This window comes from Hemitrygon akajei, chromosome 21, assembly GCF_048418815.1.
Source record: "Hemitrygon akajei chromosome 21, sHemAka1.3, whole genome shotgun sequence".
NCBI lineage: Eukaryota > Metazoa > Chordata > Chondrichthyes > Myliobatiformes > Dasyatidae > Hemitrygon > Hemitrygon akajei.
The window spans coordinates 27,026,445-27,048,305 of NC_133144.1; the positions used below are offsets into that span (position 1 = coordinate 27,026,445).

Consider the following 21,861-nt stretch of genomic DNA (forward strand, 5'->3'; position numbering starts at 1 on the left):
TTCTTCAAAATAAACAAGTTTGAGAATTATAATCACAACTACTTTTTTTCGGGCATGTGTTTGTTAACCACCGGTAATAATTAGATACGCCATTACAAACTCTCTTTGATGTCAATTACATTCTCATGCTACTTTAAAGCAAGACCAGTTCATAAATGTTATAAATTCACAGCAGTTGTAGTGAATACCCTTGATTATAGAGAAGACTTAAAACAGCAGCATCTTTGGAAAATGACACAATAACTGACAACTTCATAGATCCACGTTGAACCAAATATGCACAAAGTCCCAAAGCTGCTGCCAGCTCTTTTGAATAAAAGCTGAAGATGGTGATGGGTTAATCCCCTTTGCTTCTGAAAAGTGCGGCAATGGTCATTTCTAAAGAAATCTTTTAAAACATCGCAGTAAGTTCTCTTTGTGACTCAATAGTGAGCACAATTTTAACCCTCGCAGCTCCAGGACCCGGGTTTGATCCTGATTTCAAGTGTTGTCTCTGTGGAATTTGCACGCTCTTTCTATGACCCTCTGAGTATTTCACAAATGCGCCAGTTTCCTGCCACAGTCTAACAATATGTTCTAGGTTAATTGGTTATCTTTCACTGAAAGATTTGGAATTCTTTAGAGATGAGATAATGGATGTACAATATGTTCTAAATAATACAGATACCTTCTTCCAACAGTTGGGGCATTAAAGGGACCAGGACCCAGATTAGTCGAAGTTGCAAACAACACCAGTGAGCCAGATGTTGAATCAGTGGTATGGCAACTGCTCTGCCCCAACCACAAGAAAGTGCAGAAAGTTGTAGATATATACAGATTAGCACATCATGGAAATCAGCCTTCCCTCTGTTGACTCTGTCCATACTTATCACTGACTCCGTGTAGCAGCCATTATAATCAAGGACCCCAAGCACCCTGGTCATTTTCTCTTCATCCCTCTTCCACTGGGCAGAAGATACAAAAGCTTGAAAGCATGCACCAGCAGGCACAAGAACAGCTTCTACCCCATTGTTATAAGACTATACAATAAGCCATACTCTTGACCTCACAAGCTACTTCATTGTGACCCTGCATCTTAATGTTTACTTGCACTGTACTTTTTCTGTAGCTGTTACACTTTATTCTGCATTGATATTGCTTTACCTTGTTCTTCCTCAATGCACTGTATAATGATCCAATTTGTGTAAACAATATGCAAAACAAGCTTTTCACTGTATCTAGGAACATCTGACAATAATAAACCAATTCTAGTTCCATTAGGATTTCTGAATGATTGGATGGAAGATTATTGGAGACTTACTGCTGTCTATTTCAACTTGAGGGTAGGTTAGACCAACTCTTAAACACAGCTCTCTTTCTCAGTAGTGTGGGGGTTAACTGGATTAGCAATTCAAAGTTTATTTTGGTCACATGCTGCATCTAATGAAATCACAAGAGAGCCTCAGACTGCATCTGGCAAAAGATGAGGTCTGTTACTGTTACTGTACCTCCCAATGTCCTGTTTCAGGAAATGTGATTGCAGGCTGTTATCCTGGGACTAAATAGCCACTTCAAAGTAGTCAGTTGAACTCCACAGAGAAAAGATCACACATTGTTCATACTTCAAAAGTTGTTGTTGTTCTTTCTCACACCTTCTGGCACACAGGGCAGCATTTTTGCCATTTCCATAGCATTTTGACAGTTTTTTTTTTACGAGGCCAAGTTGCTAGCTCGACGTTCAACCCAGCACGGATGGAAAGCATGCAAGGAGCCAAGGATTCAAACTCAGGACCATTTGCCTCAAAGTCTGTTCCTGATGCCACTACACCACCAGCTGGCATATACTTCAAAAGTACTGGCTGTAAAGTACTTTGGGCCAAAATGGGTTTGTGACAAGTTCAATAAAAACGGTATACAAAAATGCAATAAAATGAATGTTAAAAATATTAATAAACCCCAATTTCTGTTCTCTGTCGGTCTACAGTTTAAAACATGTTTTCATACGTGACTATTTCTAAGTGGTGTGAGAGAGCATGCTGGAGTCCATGACAGGTTAAAAGGCTAACTACAGCAGGCCAGCTCTCTCATCAACACTGCTTTCCCATGTTCGCTCCCCAGAAAACAAGCTGGATTACCTTTGTCTGCACGAGATGAGGAACTGCTACATGCTCACTCTTACCGAAATGTGGCTCTAGGGCAACATCCCATGACCATCAATCCTCAGGCTATGCCATGCAGGGACTTGTGCTAATGTATCATAACTATTGTCAAAACATTCAAAATTGTTTAATGTCATTTCCAGTACACAAGTGTAAAGGGAAACAAAATAATAGTTACTCCAGATTCAATGCAGCACAAAAAGCACAATAAGATAAAGATCACAATTATAAAAAGCACACAATAAATATAAATACATAACATAGCTTATATACATAAATTGATTGCATGTGCTGTGTGTACTATGTTTTGCACCTTGGCACCAGAGAAATGAAATTTTGTTTAGCTGTGCATGGTTGAATGACAATAAACTTGAACTTGAACTGGACCTAATTCTCAAGCAAGATCATTGACCTGAAATACTCCATCTCTCTCTCCCTCTCTCCTCTCCAAATAAATCTAAACTGGTACACTTTATTCCCCAACATTTTCTGTTGGTTTAAAAAGATGTAAAAGCATGTGCATCACATTTTCAAATGCTGAAAACACCATTTAAAACAACTACCTGCTGTCTAGGAATTGCTAAAGCAGGTAGAGCTGTTTCCCACACCATTTTCAAGTTTGCTGATGACACCACTGCTGTGGGCTGTTTCAAAGGTGATGATGAAGAAGCATAAAGAATCAGAATCAGAGTCGTGTTTATTATCACTGGCATTTTTTAAAAGTGAGGTAATGTTCATGGGTTTAATGTTCATTTAGGAATCATATGGCAGAAGGGAAGAAGCTGTTCCTGAATTGTTGACTATGTACCTTCAGGCTTCTTTACCTCCTTCTTGACGCTAACAATGAGAAGAGGGTGATGGGGTCCTTAATAATGGATGTCACACTTCTGAGGCACTGCTCCTTGAAGATGTCAGGAGGGAGATTAAAAATCTAGCTGAGTGGTGTGATAACAACAACCTCTCACTCAATGACAGCAAGTCCATTGAACTGATTGTAAATGTAAGGAGAGGGAAACCAGAGGTCCAACCAGTCTTCATCAAAGGATCAGCAGTGGAGAGGGTCACTAGCTGTAAATTCCTGTATTCTTCTATCTCAGAAGACCTGTTCTGGACCCATCATGTAAATGTAATTGCAAAGAAGTCTTGACAGCACCTCTACATCCTTAGGAGTTTGCGGAGATTCGGTTTGTAATCAAAAACCTTGACAAACTTCTATAGATATGTAGTGAAGAGTATATTGAATGGCTGCGTCACAGCCTGGTATGGGAATACCATTGCTTTTGAATGATAAAATCCTACAAAAGGTAGTAGATTCGGCCCAGTACATCATGAGCAAAGCCCTCCCAATCATTGAGCCCATCTACATGAAACACTGTCATAGGAAAGCTGCATCCATTGACAAAGATCCTCACCACCCAGGCCATGCTCTTTTCTTGCTGCTATCATGAGGTAGAAGGTACAAGAGTCTCAGGAATCACACCACCAATTTCAAGAGCAGTTATCATCAGGCTCTTGAACTAAAAGGCAATAACTACACTCATCTATTGAGATGTTCCAACAACTAATGATCTCACTTTAAGGACTCTTTATCTTGTTATTTCATGTTCTTGTTATTTATTGCTATTTATCTATATTTGCATTTGCACAGTTTGTTGATTTCTATGCTCTACTTGATCTTTCATTGATCCTTTTATAGTTACTATTCTATAGATTTGCCAACTATGCCTGCGGGAAAATGAATCTCAGGATTGTACGTGGTGACATATGTGTACTTCGATAATAAAATTCACTTTGAACTTGAACATTGAGAATATAGCAAGTCCAAAAACTTTAGAACCTCCTTTTATGAGTAAAGCTTGAGCGAGCAAGGGCTTTTCCCTTTAATGTAAAGCAGGATGACTTGATGGATATGTAAAAGGTGATAAGAGACATAGATTGAGTGGAGAGCCAATGTCTTTTTCCCAAGGTGGCAATGGCTAATATGAGAGGACATAATTTTAAGGGTAATTGGAGGAAAGTATGGCAGGGATGTCATGATAGACTTTTAAAAGAGCGGTAATTGCATGGAATTCATCGCCAAGGGTGGTGGTGGAGGCAGAAACATTCTGAACATTTAAAAGACTCTTACATAGACACATGAATGAAATAAAAATGGACGTTACATGGGACGTAAGGGTTAAATTAGTCTTGGAGTAGGTTAAAAGGTCAGCACATCTTGGGCCAAAGGACCTTCACGGTACTGTACTGTTCTGTGTTCTATATTCTATGCTCTAAAACTTGCTATGTGTTGAAAGGTGCATTCAATAAAACACTAATAAAGTTTAATTTTGTACTAGATATGGAATAATAAACAGAGATTCATTTGTAGAGAGTCAACTCAAGTCAGTCTGTGTCTAAAGGTTCTTCAATGAGATTCCTTAGGTACCTGAGTTGTGTAATTTCTATATCAAGTATGTTGCACAACTCACAACTGCTTTTCAATCAGTTGAATTCTCATGAATGGACAAGAGTTAACTTTTACACTGGGAATTTTTTACATAATTCCTGGCAAGATTGGCAATTATTCTGATTGTCCTTAATCTAACTGCTTTGTTAGGCCATTGTGGCATTCAGTTAAGAAGCAATGGGCTCTAATTACTTTGGTGTTGGTTGATGTTTTACTAACTAACCATGGGGTAATTTAATCTAAATTTCAATCATGAAATGCAATAGACTTTTTCAATGAGAGTCACAGATTTGAACATTTTTATTGGATCTATCTGCTTATGACTATAGAAGAATGCATCAATGGCAAATAGCTTGCATGACACATTATGACGAGCTGCATTATTTACATGCACAATCCCTGTGAGAGGAATAGAGCACTCTCTCAAACGCAGGCTCCTTTAGTCTGTGGAGCAAGATTATATTTGACTGCAGATATCTGCAGAATTCATGGACTCAGGGTTTTGGACTTTATTGTGTAACTGTATTTAACTGATACTTTATATATCCTTGCTATCTTATATCTTGTGCTGTGTGTGACTCTTGGTACTGTGTTTTGCACCTTGACCCCAGAGTGATGCTGGTTCATTTGGCTTTATTCATGGGTCTGCATGTATGTTTGAATGACAATTAAACTTGAACTTGTACTTGGATCCTGAGACACTGAACTTCTTTCCTGGTTGATCCCCACAGAATTTCACCTAGTGATCACATTGAACCCAAAGCTCCCTCTACACCATTGAAATTTGAGATCTTATTCTATCCCCAAACAAGAGAAAATCTGCAGATGCTTTAAGTCCAAGCAACAAACACGAAATGCTGGAGAAACTCAGCAGGCCAGGCAGCATCTATGGAAGGGTCGACGTTTTGAGCCGAGACCCTTCAGCAAAACTGAAGCAATAAAGATGAGAGGTAGAGTTAAAAGCTGGGGAGAGGGGAGGGAAGGGGTTGATAGAGAAACCAGGAGGGGGAGGGGTGAAGTAAGAAGCTGGGAAGTTGATTGGCGAAAGAGATACTTGTCTGGAGAAGGGGGAGTCTGATAGGAGAGGACAGAAGGCCATGGGACAAAGAAAATGCAGGAGGAGCAGCAGAAGCAGGCGATGGGCAGGCAATGAGATAAGGTGAGAGAGGGAAAAGGGAATGGGGAATAGTGAAGAGGGGTACCATTACCAGAAGTTTGAGAAATTGATGTTCATGCCATCAGGTTGGAGGCTACCCAGATGGTATATAAGGTGTTGTTCCACTAACATGAGTGTGGCCTAATCACAACAGTAGTGGAGGCCATGGATTGACATGTCGGAATGGGAATTGGGAAGTGGAATTAAAATGGTTGGCCACTGGGAGATCCGCTTTTTCCAGCGGTCGGAGCGTAGGTACTCGGCGAAGCTGTCTCCCTCTCTTGCCCAGCGAACTGCCAGCATTTGTCCTGTAGCTCATAAAACCTCTTTCATCCATGTCCTCATCTGGATGTTTTTTAAATGTCGTTACTGTGCCCATTACAAACACTATTTGAGTTAATTCCAAATACGTGCTTCCCTTTACATGAGGAAGCAAGCAGTGCCTACTGTCCCTTTTATATCAGCACCTCTGATCCTAAACCTATAGCCCTTTGTTTTTAGTACCTCTTCCAGTTTACACAACCTCAGGCCCCCAAAGTCCAGACAACATTCTGTTACAACTTTTCTGCACTCTTTCTACTAGAAAGATGGTGTAAACCTCCCTTCTCTTACTAATAATATATTTTTGATTAACTAGTAGTCTCATTTACTTTCTCATTTATTAGACTAACTTTGCTGATGATACAACCATTGTTGGTAGAATCTCAGGTGATGACGAGAGGGCGTACAGGGGTGAGATGGGAACATAAGAAATAGGAGCAGGAGTCGGCCATCTGGCCCATCGAGCCTGCCTCGCCATTCAATAAGATCATGGCTGATCTGTCCATAACACAGCTCCACTACCTGCTTTTTCCCCATAACCCTCAATTCCCCTACTACGTAAAATATGGCAGCTAGTGGAATGGTGCCACAGCAACAACCTGGCACTTGACGTCAGTAAGACAAAAGAGCTGATTGTGGACCAGGAAGGGTAAGACGAATGAACACATACCAATCCTCATAGAGGGTCCAGAAGTGGAGAGAGTGAGCAGCTTCATTTTCCTGGGTTTCAAGATCTCTGAGGATCTAATCTGGTCTCAACATATTGATGTAGTTATAAAGAAGGCAAGATTGTGGCTATATTTTATTAGGAGTTTGAAGAGATTTGGAATGCCAATAAATACACTCAAAAACTTCTATAGCTGTACTGTGGAGAGCATTCTGACAGGCTGCATAACTGTCTAGCATGGAAGGGCTACTGCACAGGATCAAAAGAAGCTGCAGAAGGTTGTAAATCTAGTTAGCTCCATCTTGGGCACTAGCCTACAAAGTACCCAGGACATCTTTAGGGAGTGGTGTCTCAGAAAGGCAGCGTCCATTATTCAGGACCTCCAGCACCCAGGGCACGCCCTTTTCTCACTGTTACCATCAGATACGAAATACAGAAGCCTGAAGGCACACACTCAGCGATTCAGGAACAGCTTCTTCCCCTCTGCCATCTGATTCCGAAATGGACAGTGAATCTTTGGACACTACCTTTTTTTTAATATACAGTATTTCTGTTTTTGCACTTTTTAAAATCTATTCAATATACATAATTGATGTACTTGCTTATTTATTATTATGTTTTATTAATATTTTTTCTCTGCTAGATTATGTATTGCATTGAACTGCTGCTGCTAGGTTAACAAATTTCACTTCATATGCCGGTGATAATAAACCTGATTCTGATTCTCTTTTATTTCTTTAAAAGAGATTCAAAAGTTTTAAAGGTACATTTAATGTCAAAGAAATGTATACAATATACTTCCTGAAATGCTTTTTCTTCGCAATCATCCAGGAAAACAGTGAAGTGCCTCAAAGAATGAATGACAGTTAAATGTTAGAACCCCAAAGTCCTCTCAAGCTCCCTTCCCTCCCACGCATAAGCGGCAAGCAACAATTCCCCCTACCCCCACTGGCAAAAAAAATCAGCACCCACCACTAAGCACTTGTGTGAGAAGAGCAACAGCAAAGACACAGACTTGCAGTGCCCCAAAGACTACTTGTTGACCTGGTATTCTACATACCATAGGCTCTCTCTCTCCCTAATAAGGGAGAAAGAGGTGTCTCTGTTTCATGTTCAGATTCAGTTTATTGTCATTTAGAAACCACAAATGCAATGCAGTTAAAAAATGAGACAACGTTTTCCGGAATGATATCACAAAAAGAGCACACGACAAAACAGACCACACAAGAAAAACCACATACCGTTTGATAATCCCTAATCCAGAGTCCGGAGAGGCTGCTGCGTATCAATATCGCGCTACCATCTTAGCACGTTATTTAATCAACAAAAATTCTCAAGATTCTACAGTGAGATTAGGACTCTAGTCCAGCTCTCTGGGTTTTGACCGTTATAACCCACCCAACAAAATGCCATTCACAAAATGACCCAGGGTATAATGTGCTCCCTCCTGTACCTTTTTTTCATTTACTGTTCATGGAAGTCACTGATAATGCCAGCTAGTTTTGTCTACAACATTCCCTAAATTTGGTCAGAGCAGGATCAGCCAAGATCATGAGTCTGGAGTCACATATAGTCTGGCAGCTTTCGTTTTCCAGAATAGTAACAGTGAACAGGACTGGCCTTCACAACTATCCATTGACTTCATTGTAACTATCAGCGACAGGTTACTATCGATGCAATGCTCCTCAGACAGGATGAAGAGGTCAATACTCCCCAATGCCATTAGGCTTTACAATTCTACCGCCAGGACTTAAGAACTTTTTAAAAGCTATTATTAATGCTTTTTGAGATAGTGATTTAGATGCATATCATATTTTTTACTGAGTTAAGTATTGTATGTAATTAGTTTTGCTACAACAAGTGTATGGGACATTGGAAAAAAAGCTGAATTTCCCCATGGGGATGAATAAAGTATCTATCTATTGACTTCTGCAGAAACTAAAATTACATATTGATAAAGATGCATGAAATTAAGTTCCATCTGCTTTGGCAAGATTTGAAAAAATGTCTTCAGAACTATAGCCACTGATCCAGTAAGTAAACTTCTCAGCTATTGTAATATAGCCAACCTTTACCCATTTTTGTCCTGGGGTGAGACAGTGGCAGTAAAATCTTCAAGGTTGAGAATCCAATAAAGCAAATTCTTATATGCTGAAAAATATTTCCAAGTTATCTTGCACTATTTAACATTCCCTTGCAAGGATTAGCATCCCATTCTACCACACCATTTGGTTAGCATAAGAATTAGAAAGCAAAACAGCAGGGATACAGCCCCTTTGGCCCAAATAGCCCATGCCAATCTTGGTGCCCAGTCATCCAGTTCCACCTTCCTGCACTTGACCCATATCCTTCCAAGCTCCACTCCTTCATGCTTCTATATAAATGGTTCTTGAATGATGCAATTTTACCTGCCTCAACCACTTCCTCTGGAAGCTCATTACCCTATGTGTGAAGTTGCCCTTAGGTCTCTTTTAAAGCATTCCCCTATTACCGTAAACTGTGCCCCGTATTTTTGGTCTCCGTGACACTGGAAAAAAAAAACTGTTGGTGTCCTTCTTATCTATGCCTCTTGTAATAATGAACACTCCCCACCTACCCTCACCTCCATTCTTCTACATCAGGGGTTCCCAACCTGGGGCCCACAGACCCCTTTCTTAATGGCCATAAAAACATTGGGAACCCCTGCCACATTCTCCTATTATGGAAACCAAGATGAAAGAAAGCAAGAAATAAAAACGGAGGCCATTTCAGCTGGTTTCAAATCGAAACTTGCATTGAATTTCCTTTATTTTTTAATATTGCAATTATACATCCAGCCTACAAAAGTCCAGTAAAATTAACAATTTCTTGTAAAATATTTCTGCTATTTTAAGTAATGCATAGACATGGTTACCAAGGCCGAAACTTTGAGTGCAAAGTTATATAATCTCACGTGATCACGTGTGTTGAGATAAAGACAAATGATACAGTAGGGTTACATTTGTTATCAGGTCTTCCAGTTTACGGGTCCTGAGTACTTGGAATAAAAGCACAAACCACTAGTGTGCACAAAATGCCCAGCTGATTGCCATATGCTTTATTCTGGGAATAAAACTTCTTTTAACTGTTCCCCACAAGCATTATTTCTTTCAGCTAACTTTAGTACACAGTGAATCATTATTTTCCTTTGTCAGTAGTAAAATAGATTGTTTACTACAGATGTGCTATTTACACAGATATACACTCAGTGGCTACTTTATTAGATACACCTGCTTGTTAATGCAAATATCTGATCAGCCAATCATGTGGCAGCAACTCCATGCAGATATAGTCAAGAAGTTCAGTTGTCATTCAGGCCAAACATTAGAATTTGGAAGAAATGTGATCTAAGTGACTTTGACCGTGGAATGATTGTTGGTGTGAAATAGGATGGTTTGAGTATCTCAGGGCTTACTGATCTCCTGGGATTTTGCACCTTACTGTCTCTAGAGCCTACACAGAATGGTGCAAGAAACAAAAAACATCCAGTGAGCAGTAGTGTAGTGCTGTGGGTGAAAATGCCTTGTTAATGAGAGAAGTCAGAGAAGAACGGCCAAACAATTTCAAGCAGACAGGAAGGCAACAGTAACTCAAATAATCGTGCATTACAACAGTGGTGTACAGAAAAACGCACAACACGCTGACCCTTGAAGTGGATGGGCCATGGCAGCAGACGACCACAAGCATATACTCAGTAGCCACTTTATTAGGTACAAGAGATACCTAATAAAATGGCCACTGAGTGTACATATTTTGAAAGGTGAAGAATTCATTGTACTGACCAATCAAAGCAGGCAGAGAACTTTGCAGAAGAGATTCTTTTTTGCTTTGCTTACTCTGTATGATTAAATGGAGTCACAAAACAGTTGCTCAAACCTTGAAACCACCATCATCCTGCTACCCCAGTTCTTTGAAAAATGATATAAACCCACGGGCTTTGACGCATGCAATAGGCTTATCGCATTACCAACACCATTGTTTAAAAATCCATGGAAACAATCTGCTGGAGGAACTCAGCAGGTCGAGTAGCATCTGCTGATGGAAAGGGAAAGTGGTGGATACATCGGAGTCCATCACAAGCAAAGCCTTCCCCCACTACTGAGTACATTTACATGGAGCATTGCCACAAGAAAGCAGCATCTGTCATCAAAGACCCCCACTATCCAGGCCATGCCCTCTTCTCACTACTACCATCAGGCAGGAGGTACCAAAGCCTGTGGTCCGATACCAGCAGGTTCTGAAGTAGTTATTACCCTACAATCATTAAGTCCCTGAACTGGCATGGATAACTTTATTCACCAATACTCTGAACTGATTTGATGACCTGCATACTCACTTTCAAGGACCCTTTCCAACTGATGCTCTCAGTATTATTTTTATTTGCACAGTTTTTTAGCACATTGGTTGTTTGTCAGTCTTTGTCTATTTACGTATGGGTTTTCTTAAAATTCAATTATATTTATTTTTCCCTTAAATGCCTGCAAGAAAATAAATCTCAAAGTAATAAATGATAACATATACAGAATTTGAAAACAAATCTACTTTTAACTTTGTACTTTGAAGGGAATTGTGGGTTTTTTATGTCGAGAAGATGCATTGTTCAAAGAGTGGGAATAATAGGCCACTCTCTCTTTCAGCCTACCAAATACATTGTGAAGAGACCCTTTCTGGGAAATTCTCATGTCTTGGAGATGGGATTAAAATATCTGCTCTCTCTGCTGAACAGTAAGGATCACACCGCATCGATGAGAAAGAATTAGCTTCTCCCAGCCAGTATTTAAAACAAATCAGCAGGCGAGTGTTCCGTGGGAGCTTGCTGTGCACAGATTTACTGCCGCATATTTTAAATGTTTCATCGTCAAAAGCTGTTTGCCTATAGGTCACAGTAGGTTATAGGATTTAAGCTAAATAAATGAAGAACAAGTAGGAAGATTAGGGAAATTCTTTTCACCTAGACTCTGGAACTCTAGGCCTGAGAGGTTAGTAGGGAAACGCTCAGCACATTCAAAATGGATTTAGATGTATCCCTGAATCTGTAGGGCTACAGACCCATTGGTGGGGATGAGGATGAGATGCTGTCTTCAAATAATACTGGCATAATGGGCTGAAAAGCCCTTTTCTGTACTGTAAATTATCTTTTCTATGAATTAAATAAATGTAAGCTGTTGTCTCCTAATTTATTCATTTTTTGAGATATGGGCTTTCGTTGACAATTAAATTTATTGACCGTCACAGATTGCGCTTGAGAAGACGATGGTGAGCCACCATCTTGAACTGCTGGGATCCTTCTGATGAGGTTCCTTCAAGGAGTTTCAGGGTGTGGGTTCAGCAGCCATGACGCAATCTGTGGTGTGTGACCGAGGAGCCTGCAGGAAGTGGCAGACTCACCACCCCCACCCCCTCCACCTTCCTCCTGCTGGCAGAGGATCCATGTTTGGAAGGTGCTGTTGAACTAGCCTGAGCAAGATTGAAGATACATTTATTGTCAAAGAATGTATAAATTTTACAACCTTCAGATTTGCTTGCTCACAGGTAGCCAGAAAGCAAGAATCCCGAACGAGCACAATTAGAAGAAAAAAAGATTTAAAAAAACAAAAGACCAACACTTCATGTGAAAATACAAATCCTGCTAACAACTGAAGTGAACAAATGAACTGAAGCATTCTGTATATAATACACACTACATCCTCTGTGCCTTGGAGGTGGTGGGAGTGAATGATTATGGAGCTGCCTTTATGCTCTTAATTCAAAGGTGTTTAACATATTAGAGGATTTAGTTTATTTGATTGCAAAAGGATCTTCGAATTCTTAATCTCTAAGAATAAAGTGAACAATACTTTCCCAAAGCCTTGAAAGGTTCCAGCTAGAACAACATTTTTTTTCTGTAAAATTGGTGGAAAACATAATTGCCCTTGACAGGTAGCGCAGTGTTTAATCCAGAGTTTAGAATTGTGTAATATTCTAGGAAAATATAAAGTCATTAGCATTCCCATAATCACCAGTCAGTTCCAGGCTAATCTCAGGAATTAGCTTTGTGACTTTGCAACAAGTTACTTAGCAGGCTACTATAAAATCAGCTTTACCTTAAAATAAAGATTAGGTCAGCTGTCTTGCAGGACTGGACTCTGTGGAGATATTAAGAAAGCTCTCTGCAGTGACCTGTACAAAATGTACTTTACTATTAATTCAGCGGCACAAGAAAACAATGTGAAACAGTCCTGGTGACCTGTTGGTCACTAGAGAACCGGAACAAATATATTTGATAAGTATTTCATTTTTATGCTCCTCTCAGAATGATCAAGCTTACTTTTAACTTCATAATTTCAACTCACAGAGGTATACAGAAAAGGAGCACTTTCCACTGTGTCAATGCTGACCAACACACTTAGCTATACTAATCCCATTTGCCTTCATAAATTCCATATCCCTCTATGCCTTGCTCTTCAAGAGTCTGTATAGATGCCTTTTAAATGTTGAGCAGCATTTGCTGAGGTCCTGATGTAGGGTACCCACCCAAAATACACTCTGTCTTTGGCTCCAGATTCCAGCATCTGCATTTTCCTGTGTCTCGTCTCTTAATGATGTGACTTGCTGCCTCCACCGCTTTCTCCTGCAGCTCACTCCAAACACTTTTTATAAGGAGAATTTACCCCTCATATTCCTTATTAGCCTTCTCCCTCTCACCTGAAATCTATGCTCTCTAGATTTAGACACCCCGATCACAGCAAATATCCATAATAATCTATATGAGAGAATATATTTTTCACTGATGCACAAAATTTCTTCAAATCATAGTGTTGTTCTGACACGGGAGGCTACTTGGTCTATTGAGTCTATGCTAGTTCCTACCACGCAGCTCCACCAAACCCATTTCCCTGTTCACTACATCCAGATTGATTATGGTAATATGTTTCCAAGCTTTTCTACATAATTAATATTTTGAATTAAACATCAAGAATACCTTGTGGCTTAGTTTTTAAATCTGTACAGAAATATGAGATAGAGATACAAGAGACTGCAGATGCTGGAATCCAGAGCAGCTACTGAAGGAACTCCAGAGGGTCAGGCAACATCTGTTGAGGGAAATGGACATTGGGTCCAAACCCTTTCTCTGGACTGAAGTGTGAAGGGGAGATAGCCAATAACACGAGGTGAAGACGGAAGGATGGGCAAGGACTGTGATATGATAGATGAACCGAGGTGAGGAGGTGTTGACTGGCAGATGACCTTTGAACTGCAATGTGATAGATGGGCTTAGGTGAGGGTTTTGAATGGTAGACGGTCTGATCGCTTGCCTGTAAGTATAAATTTGTTGTACGTAGTGTGCCTGATACAGAGCTTACTAAACTTAATAAAATAGCACTGTTCAGGACTGTTCTTCCAAATTTCATTTTGGTGACACAAGAGACTGCAAATGCTGGAACGTGGCACAACTAACAATCTGCTGGAGGAGCTCAGCAGGTTGAGCAACAGGAGTATGGGGGTGGTGAGAGGAATTATCAAGTTTCTGATGCAGGTTTTCATCCCTAAATATCATGACTCGTTTACCTCAGATGCTGCTCAAGTCCGATTGCTTGCTGAATTACATTTCGGTCATCTATTCACCCCCAACACAGGACATATAAGGGTGATGTTCCGTAAAGAACTCTGAGCTCTATATTCCCTTCCCATACCTCGGCAAAGAATTTGTGGGCTCCCTTAGAAAGCACATCTTTGACCAAACTTTCAGCCAGCTTTCCTCACCTTCCTGTTACACTTCCCTGGGTAAAATCCTATCTTATATATTGCATCTTAAGGGTGCAATATGAGTGTGGACTGTGCATCATACAGGAAGGAAAATTAAGGACACAGTGTAAGGAGGACACTTAAGTTCCAGTGAAGCTGAGTTCCCAAATTTCAGGATCCATTGGACAAATGAATTGTGTCATGAGAGGATGTTGGGGGGGGGGGGGGGGGTGGGAGTGATGGGAAGAACATATACAGAAACACACAGTAGTGTCAAGGTAGCATGGTGGTAGTGTAACGGCTTGCAACACCAGTGACCCTGGTTCTATTCCCACCACTGTCTGTAAGGAATCTGCACATTCTCCCCATGACCAGTAGGTTTCCTCAGATGCTCTGGTTACCTCCCACATTCCAAAGACATATAGGTTAGTAGGTTAATTGGGCACATAGGTGTCCTTCAGTGGCGTGGGCTCAGGGCTGAAAGGGCCTATTACCATCTTGTATCTCTAAATAAATAAAATTAAAAATATAATTGTTAAGGAGGCTTAGAAATCTGAAGCAAGTTTAGCATTAACTGAGAGATTCATATGGTGTATCACGTAAAGAGCTCCCATTCTGCTCCCCCAGACACCATCTCTTTGGGATTTTATCCAATCATCTGGAATACTGGTTTTGTTGAAGAGGCCACACATACTCTGACTCTGCAGGGCTCTCTACCCTTCCTGCATTGTACCAGCAATCCTGGGCACGTTAATTTGGATTACCGGCGGTCAATCTTTTCCACCAATGGAACTTTACAAAACAGAGGGTAGGATAATAAAAATGGGAGTTTGAACCTTGAACAGAATGTGGTGTGAATAGAGAGCAGGTCAGGAAAAGAGCAGGTTAATGCTCTCTGCCTGTGTAACCCCATTATAGGCGCAAAGGCACTGGGCAGAGAAGCAGGAATGGCTTATTCAGTTCCTTAAGCCTGCTCTGGCAATGACAAGAAGATGAGGATTAGTAAATCTCACTAATTAACAAAGCATCAGGGATTAGGTTGACACGGTGGGGTTGTCTCACAGCAACAGAGACTGACGTTCAGTCCTGAACTCTGGTGTTATCTGTGTGGAGTTTGCACATTCTCCCTGTGACCAGCAGAGACTCTTCTGTTTCCAAAGGCATTCAGGATATTAGGTTCTTTGGCCACTGCAAATTGTCCTTAGTGTGTAGATGAGTGGTAGAATTTGGGTGGGGGGTGGTGTTGATAAGGATATATGGAGAATAAAGAGGGATGAATATAGGATAAACGTAACTGAATTATTGATGGTTAGCACGGGTTCAATGAGCCAAAGAGCCTGTTTCTAAACGAGTCATCCCATGACGAACTAGATCTTAAGACAGAGGTATTAGATTGGCCAATATTCTCTACATTTTCTGAGAAGACTTGTCCAAATAGAATGCTGGAACACTGGACAATCTTAACTGAGAGTTGTAAGATTATAAACATTTGAAGTTTTCACCACAAGGGGCCTATACACTACAGTCAAAACTGAAGTGGGAAGATTTTTGAATACAGATTAGTGGGGAGATTATGCAGGAAAGTATTGGTGTTGAAGTTCAGCCACAGTTATTGAATGGTGAGGAAGGCTTATGGCAAATGCTTGCACCGATTTCTTATATACTTAAAAGTGCAAAAGAGCTGAATACTTTTTTTCTAATAGGCACGTTTAGATGGCAACAGAGATGCTAATTAACAGCGCCTTTTCCAGATGCCCACACACCCTTGCTGACTAGTCCATGCAGAGATTTATACTTGGTGGCGGTTGGCTCGTGGTCCACAGCTCTTTTTGTGTTGCTGCTGGATTCTTTGGTTGTGACTGATTCGCAGTGACAACTACCAAACCACAGCTGCTGTACGATAAAGTTCCACCCACACCAGATGTTCGCTCGGTGTACGTCGTGTTTTGAAATTCAAAACAGGCAGATCAAGACCTGCATAAAACAAAAGCAGGGAAAGTCTCAACAAGAAGGTTCACTGACCACTGCCTCAAGAATAACCATACCCAAACAGAGCTTTAAATAAATAACCAAAGTTTATACATTACCAGATAGTCTTGCTGTAATGCAATAGCTACATTCCTAAGAAACCATGCATAATAGAAAATCATGCTTGCACTCTGAGCATAATGCTGTTTATGGAGTAGTTGAAAATATTTTAACTGGTTACATCATGATCTGGCACGGTAATTCGAATGTGCAGGAGCATAGGAAGCTATGGAGAGTGGTAGACTCGGGCCAATACATTATGGCACATCCCTCCCCACCATTGAAAATATTTAGGTAAGACATTGCCTCAAGAAGGCACATCTGTCATCAAAGAATCCCACCACATGGGTCATGCCATCTTTAATTTTTAAATTTTATTTATTTAGAGATATGGCATAGAATAGGTCTTCCACCCTTCAAGCTCAACCACCCAGCAACCATCAACCCCACCCCCACACACACAGCATTGACTTAACGTTAACTTAATCACAGGACAATTTACAATGACCAATGTTACGAAGGATGAACAAATCTGATGGGCAGAAGGGTGCAGAGTTGCCCATGTCCCCCCCTTTTGGAGAATCGCAAACCATTTACTATTTCGATGCTGCTAACAAGGAAGTAAGAGAGACAAAAGAAATGCCAGGACAGCTGTTACTGATAACAGCTCATGAGAGAGAATGAGAGAGAGACACAGATAAGAGGTAAACAAGTTGGAACATCTGCTATTGATAAGAGAGGAGAGGAGCCATTGATTTACTGTTATTGTCTTTTGGAGAAGGATTGTTTACTTGGTACTATTCTATTCATTGAAATTCCTCAGTGGACAGCTGGAGTGGGCTGGTTTGATGAGCTAAGTCATTCAAAACTGATTGACACTTGAGACCCCGTGAGTGGGGATAAAAGTGAGGTCTGGGGTGACACCCCTCAGACACACCAGGAGACACACTAGTGAGCATCAGACACCCACGAGAAAGTGTGGGGCATCGGAGACCGAAGGACCGGTAAATTTTAACTCACAGTGTTTATAGCGAGGCCGGTGGGGGCTTGTGTGTGTGTCCACCCTTGCCTGGGTGACGAGTCCACCACGGAAGAACGGTCTAGCTAAAGGACGGAGGGGTCATACTTGAATGGCCACAGCAACAACACATCGATGGATCAAGATTGTAAAGGAAGGTTGGCAAGTCAATAGCTGTTACTGTTTGCGTGCTCTCACTCTCTCTCTCCAACAATTACAACACATCGACCAACCACTACCTTAGCCTGCATGAACTGAACTGAACTTTATATTTCCATGTGACAATTCATTATCCCCTAGACAACGATAGAGCTTGTTTATTATTGATTACTATAATACCCACACTTTTAGGTTTAGTATTGCTAACATATATTATCTGTATATTCGCATTGATATTATTTTGTATATTTTTACTAATAAATACTGTTGAAAATAGTACCACCAGACTCCAACAGACACTTCTATCTTTGCTGGTAAGACACCCAGTTACGGGGTACGTAACACCAAATAACCTATCCGGTACGTCTTTGCGCTGTGGTAGAAAACCGGAGGTCCCGGAGAAAACATGCGCATTCCATGAGGAGGATGTACAGAGTGTGCCATGATTGAACTCTGAACTCCAGTGCCCGAGCTGTAATAGCGTCGTTACCATGGCGCCCTTAGCAACTCTTCTCTCAGGGAGGAGGTAGAAAAGTCTGAAGTCCCACACCACCAGATTCAGGAACAGTTACTTCCCTTCAACCATTAAACTCTTAAAGGAACCTTCACAACCCTAATCATTACCTCAGTATGGAAACACTTGACCACTTTACACTAAAACTTGGACTTCTTTTTTAATTCTAATTGGGTTATATAATTTATGTTTTTCTTGTGAGTGCTGCTTAGATGATGCTACTTGCCTGTGTTGCTGCTGCAAGTAAGTTTTATCTTTGTACCTGTGCAAGGACTTGTGGAGGTGTCAATTAACTCAACTTTAACTTTGGTGAAGGGGTTTAAGAGTGTGTGCATCTCAGACTTGTAACAACAGTTCTTTTCTTCCAGAGGATTTTCAAAATTAAAGATATTTTTTAAAGTTTATTTTGTTATGCAAGCTAAAAAGTATTAAAAGCTACATGCATCACAGCTTGGTATGGCAACTGTTCTGGCCACGATTGCTAAAAAAAAAATTGCAATGCAGAAAACACAGCTGGGTCTCTCAGGAAAATCAGCCTCCAACTCACTTCCCACTGCCTCAGGAAAGGACGAACATAATCCTAACCTGATCATTCTTTCTTCTTCCCTCTTCAGTTCAGCAGAAGATACAACAGCTTGAGAACACGTACCACCAGGCCCAAGAACAGTTTCTGTCTCACTGTTATATAGACCTCTTGTACGATAAAGATGAACTCTTGGTCTCTCAATTAACTTTGCCACGGCCCTTTCACTTCACTGCCTACCTGCATTGCACTTTCTCTGAACATTATTTCTGTATTCCATTCTTGTTTTTCCTTTTGTACTACTTCAATGTACTTATATATGGAATTATCGATATGGATGCAGTACTATCAAAACTTTTCATTGTATCTCAGTACATGTTGCAATAACAAGCTGATTACCATTTTAATGGAGGATTACTGCACAAGTATCAATAGAAGTGACTGCCTGTTAGTTTTCAAAATAATTCACTGAAGTTGACTGCCCCCATGGTGAAATTGGCAGCATGTGTCTGATGGCAGGTTCCTGATCAAAATCACATTACAACCAACTCAGTCCGTGCAGTCCAAACAGTATTCTCTAATTCATTAATTAGGCTATATCCAATTTGCATTACAGGAAACACACATTAGGATACTGAACACAGAACAGTCCAGCACAGAAACAGGTCCTTCGGTCCCCAGTGTTCTGCCGATTAATTAAGTTAATAACACCTAAACTAATCTTGTGTTATAGCAAAACACCTGCAGTCAATAAATCCATATGATTCTTATCTGACTGAATGTTGCAATGCAGACTGCAAGACGAATCTGTGGATAGAGCTGCCTCAGAAATCAGATTGGCCCAGCTGCTCCATTTTCGTCCTACATCCCAAAGATGGACTGTTAAGATAATTACCTCCTGTCAATAATGTGTAGGTGAGTGTCAGGATTGACCTGTGAGATAGAATAGACAACATGAAAACAAGTAGGGGGGAAAAGGAGGCAATGGAAATGCTCTGAGAGCTAGCACAGTCTAAAGGGGCCAAATGACCTCTATTGTCATAGGAAAAGTATTGAAAAATGATTGTCCAGGGCAGAATTGAGACTTCCTGATAGGTCAATAAAATTAGCCTGTGAAGAGTGAAGTCAGAAACTTGACAGTCTGAAGTCTGAGCACAAATGGTGCTTAATTAACCTGTCTGAGTGAGAGGCATGGTGCATGAAAGGCCAAATCCACGGAAATTTCCATTCCGAATCCTCATCTTTAATCTTTGACCCAAGACCTCTGTTGCCTAGATGCACACCTACTATTCTTCCAAAATGCACAGCATCCTGAGTGAGAATCACATGGCCATTCATTCATTGCTGCCAAGCCAGAAACCTCACACAACCACAAATAATTGTAACCCCCCCCAGGTTCGGCGGGCTGTGCTGGACTACGGGGAGACAGCCTCCGGAGCCTGGCCAAACTGGTGAAACCTCATTTGGGTGGATGCTGCGTGATGTGTCCCCATTATAAATCAGTACCAAGAAATAACAAACACTACACCATATGCAATTAAACGATTTAGCCTTTTAATTCTTAATTTGTCTAGAGAGTTAGTAAAGAAAACAAAAAGAAAAAGGCCCATTTTAAAGAAACAGTCTAATGTGCAACGTTGGAGCTCACGATTTTCAGCTCTCTTCTCATATCAGACACATACTTCAGATAAGTCTTCGGTGGTAAGTTGCCCTCGTCAGTCCCAAAACAAAGCTCAACTGGTTACCTTGCCTCACATCCAAACATCAGATAATATGGCAAGTACCTGGTAGCTTCATTTCGGGTACAGTTGTAACTGTGGACCAGAATTCCAATATGTTGACCCCACCTCCTCTTCTTGCTGATCTCTAAGGTCCTGAGCATGTCTAGCAAGGTCCGATTAAACCTCTCGGACTAAGGATCACCCTGTGGACGATAGGGAGTTGTCCTCGACTCCAAGCATGCCCAGTAACTCACTGACGAGCCTGCTCTCGAAATCCCGTCCCTGATCATTATGTATCCGCCTGGGGAGGTTATAAGAAATGAAATACTTCTCACATAACACTTTGACCACAGTGGACGCCCTCTGGCCCTCGGTAGGGAAAGCCTGCGCATACCTGGCTCTAAGACAGTCTGTGTAAAGCACACCTTTCTAACCACAGAGCTGCTGCTCAAAAAGGTTGCTCTAATGAAGTGCCTCTGTGTGCAAACAGTGCAGAAAGGTACAGTGATGAATGGTGTACAGTACAGATAAATGGGATTGTAAATGATAGACATAGAACAGTACACAATCTTCAGCCCACATTATTGTGCAGACCAATATAAACCTATTCCACAATCCAGCTAACCAGTCCCTCCTACACAGCCCATAACCCTCCATTTTTCTGACATCCACCTACTTGTCTAAGGGTCTTTAGATGTCCCTATTGCATCAGCCTTCAGCAGTGCATTCCAGTGAATGACTCTGTATAAAAATTCTACCTCTGATATTTCCCATAAAAGTTCTTCCACTCACCTTAAACGGATGTCCTCTGGTATTGCCCGTTGCCACCCCAGATAAAGTTGCAGGCTGTCCACTCTATCAGTGCCCCTCATGATCTTACACAATTCCTATCAAGTTTCCTCTTATCCTCCAACACTCCATAGAGAAAAGCCCTAGCTCATTCAACTTTTCCTCATAAGACATATTCTCTAATCCAAGCAACATCCTGGTAATTCTCCTCAACGTCCAGTTTAAAGCTTCTACATCTTTTCTATAATGAGACCAGAAATAAACACTTAGTGTGATCAAACTAGAAACTTATAGAACTGTTACATTATCTTGCAGCTCTTCAACTCAATCTGACTAATGAAGGCCAGCACACCACATGACCTAACCACCCTTGTGGGTAACTTGTCCTATGATGCTGTGTGAGAATGTTTATTAACCTCCGCTGTTAATTCAGTATTGACCACCTTCAATAAAAGGCACATGGTCCTTTTCATAACTTAGTGAACAGGAACACAAATCAGTCCATGGTCACTACATGCAGTGCCAAATCCCCAAATCCCATAATATAAATATTATGCTGGATGCAAGGATTCAGGAAGGTCCCCTGTATCAGCAAGATACAGTGGGAAAATTAAATACAGGAACACAGACAAATAAAG

General features: G+C 40.9%; 1 protein-coding gene across 1 annotated transcript in view; it reads right to left on the minus strand.

The window, feature by feature from the left end:
- Nucleotides 1-9,480: 9,480 nt before the first annotated feature.
- loxl1 (lysyl oxidase-like 1) overlaps nucleotides 9,481-21,861 on the minus strand; it is a 120,480-nt gene continuing 108,099 nt past the window's right edge. The window contains exon 7 of the mRNA XM_073025049.1: nucleotides 9,481-16,445. Coding sequence (XP_072881150.1) covers nucleotides 16,439-16,445 — 7 coding nt within the window. The 3' untranslated portion in view covers nucleotides 9,481-16,438. The remainder of the gene's footprint in view (nucleotides 16,446-21,861) is intronic.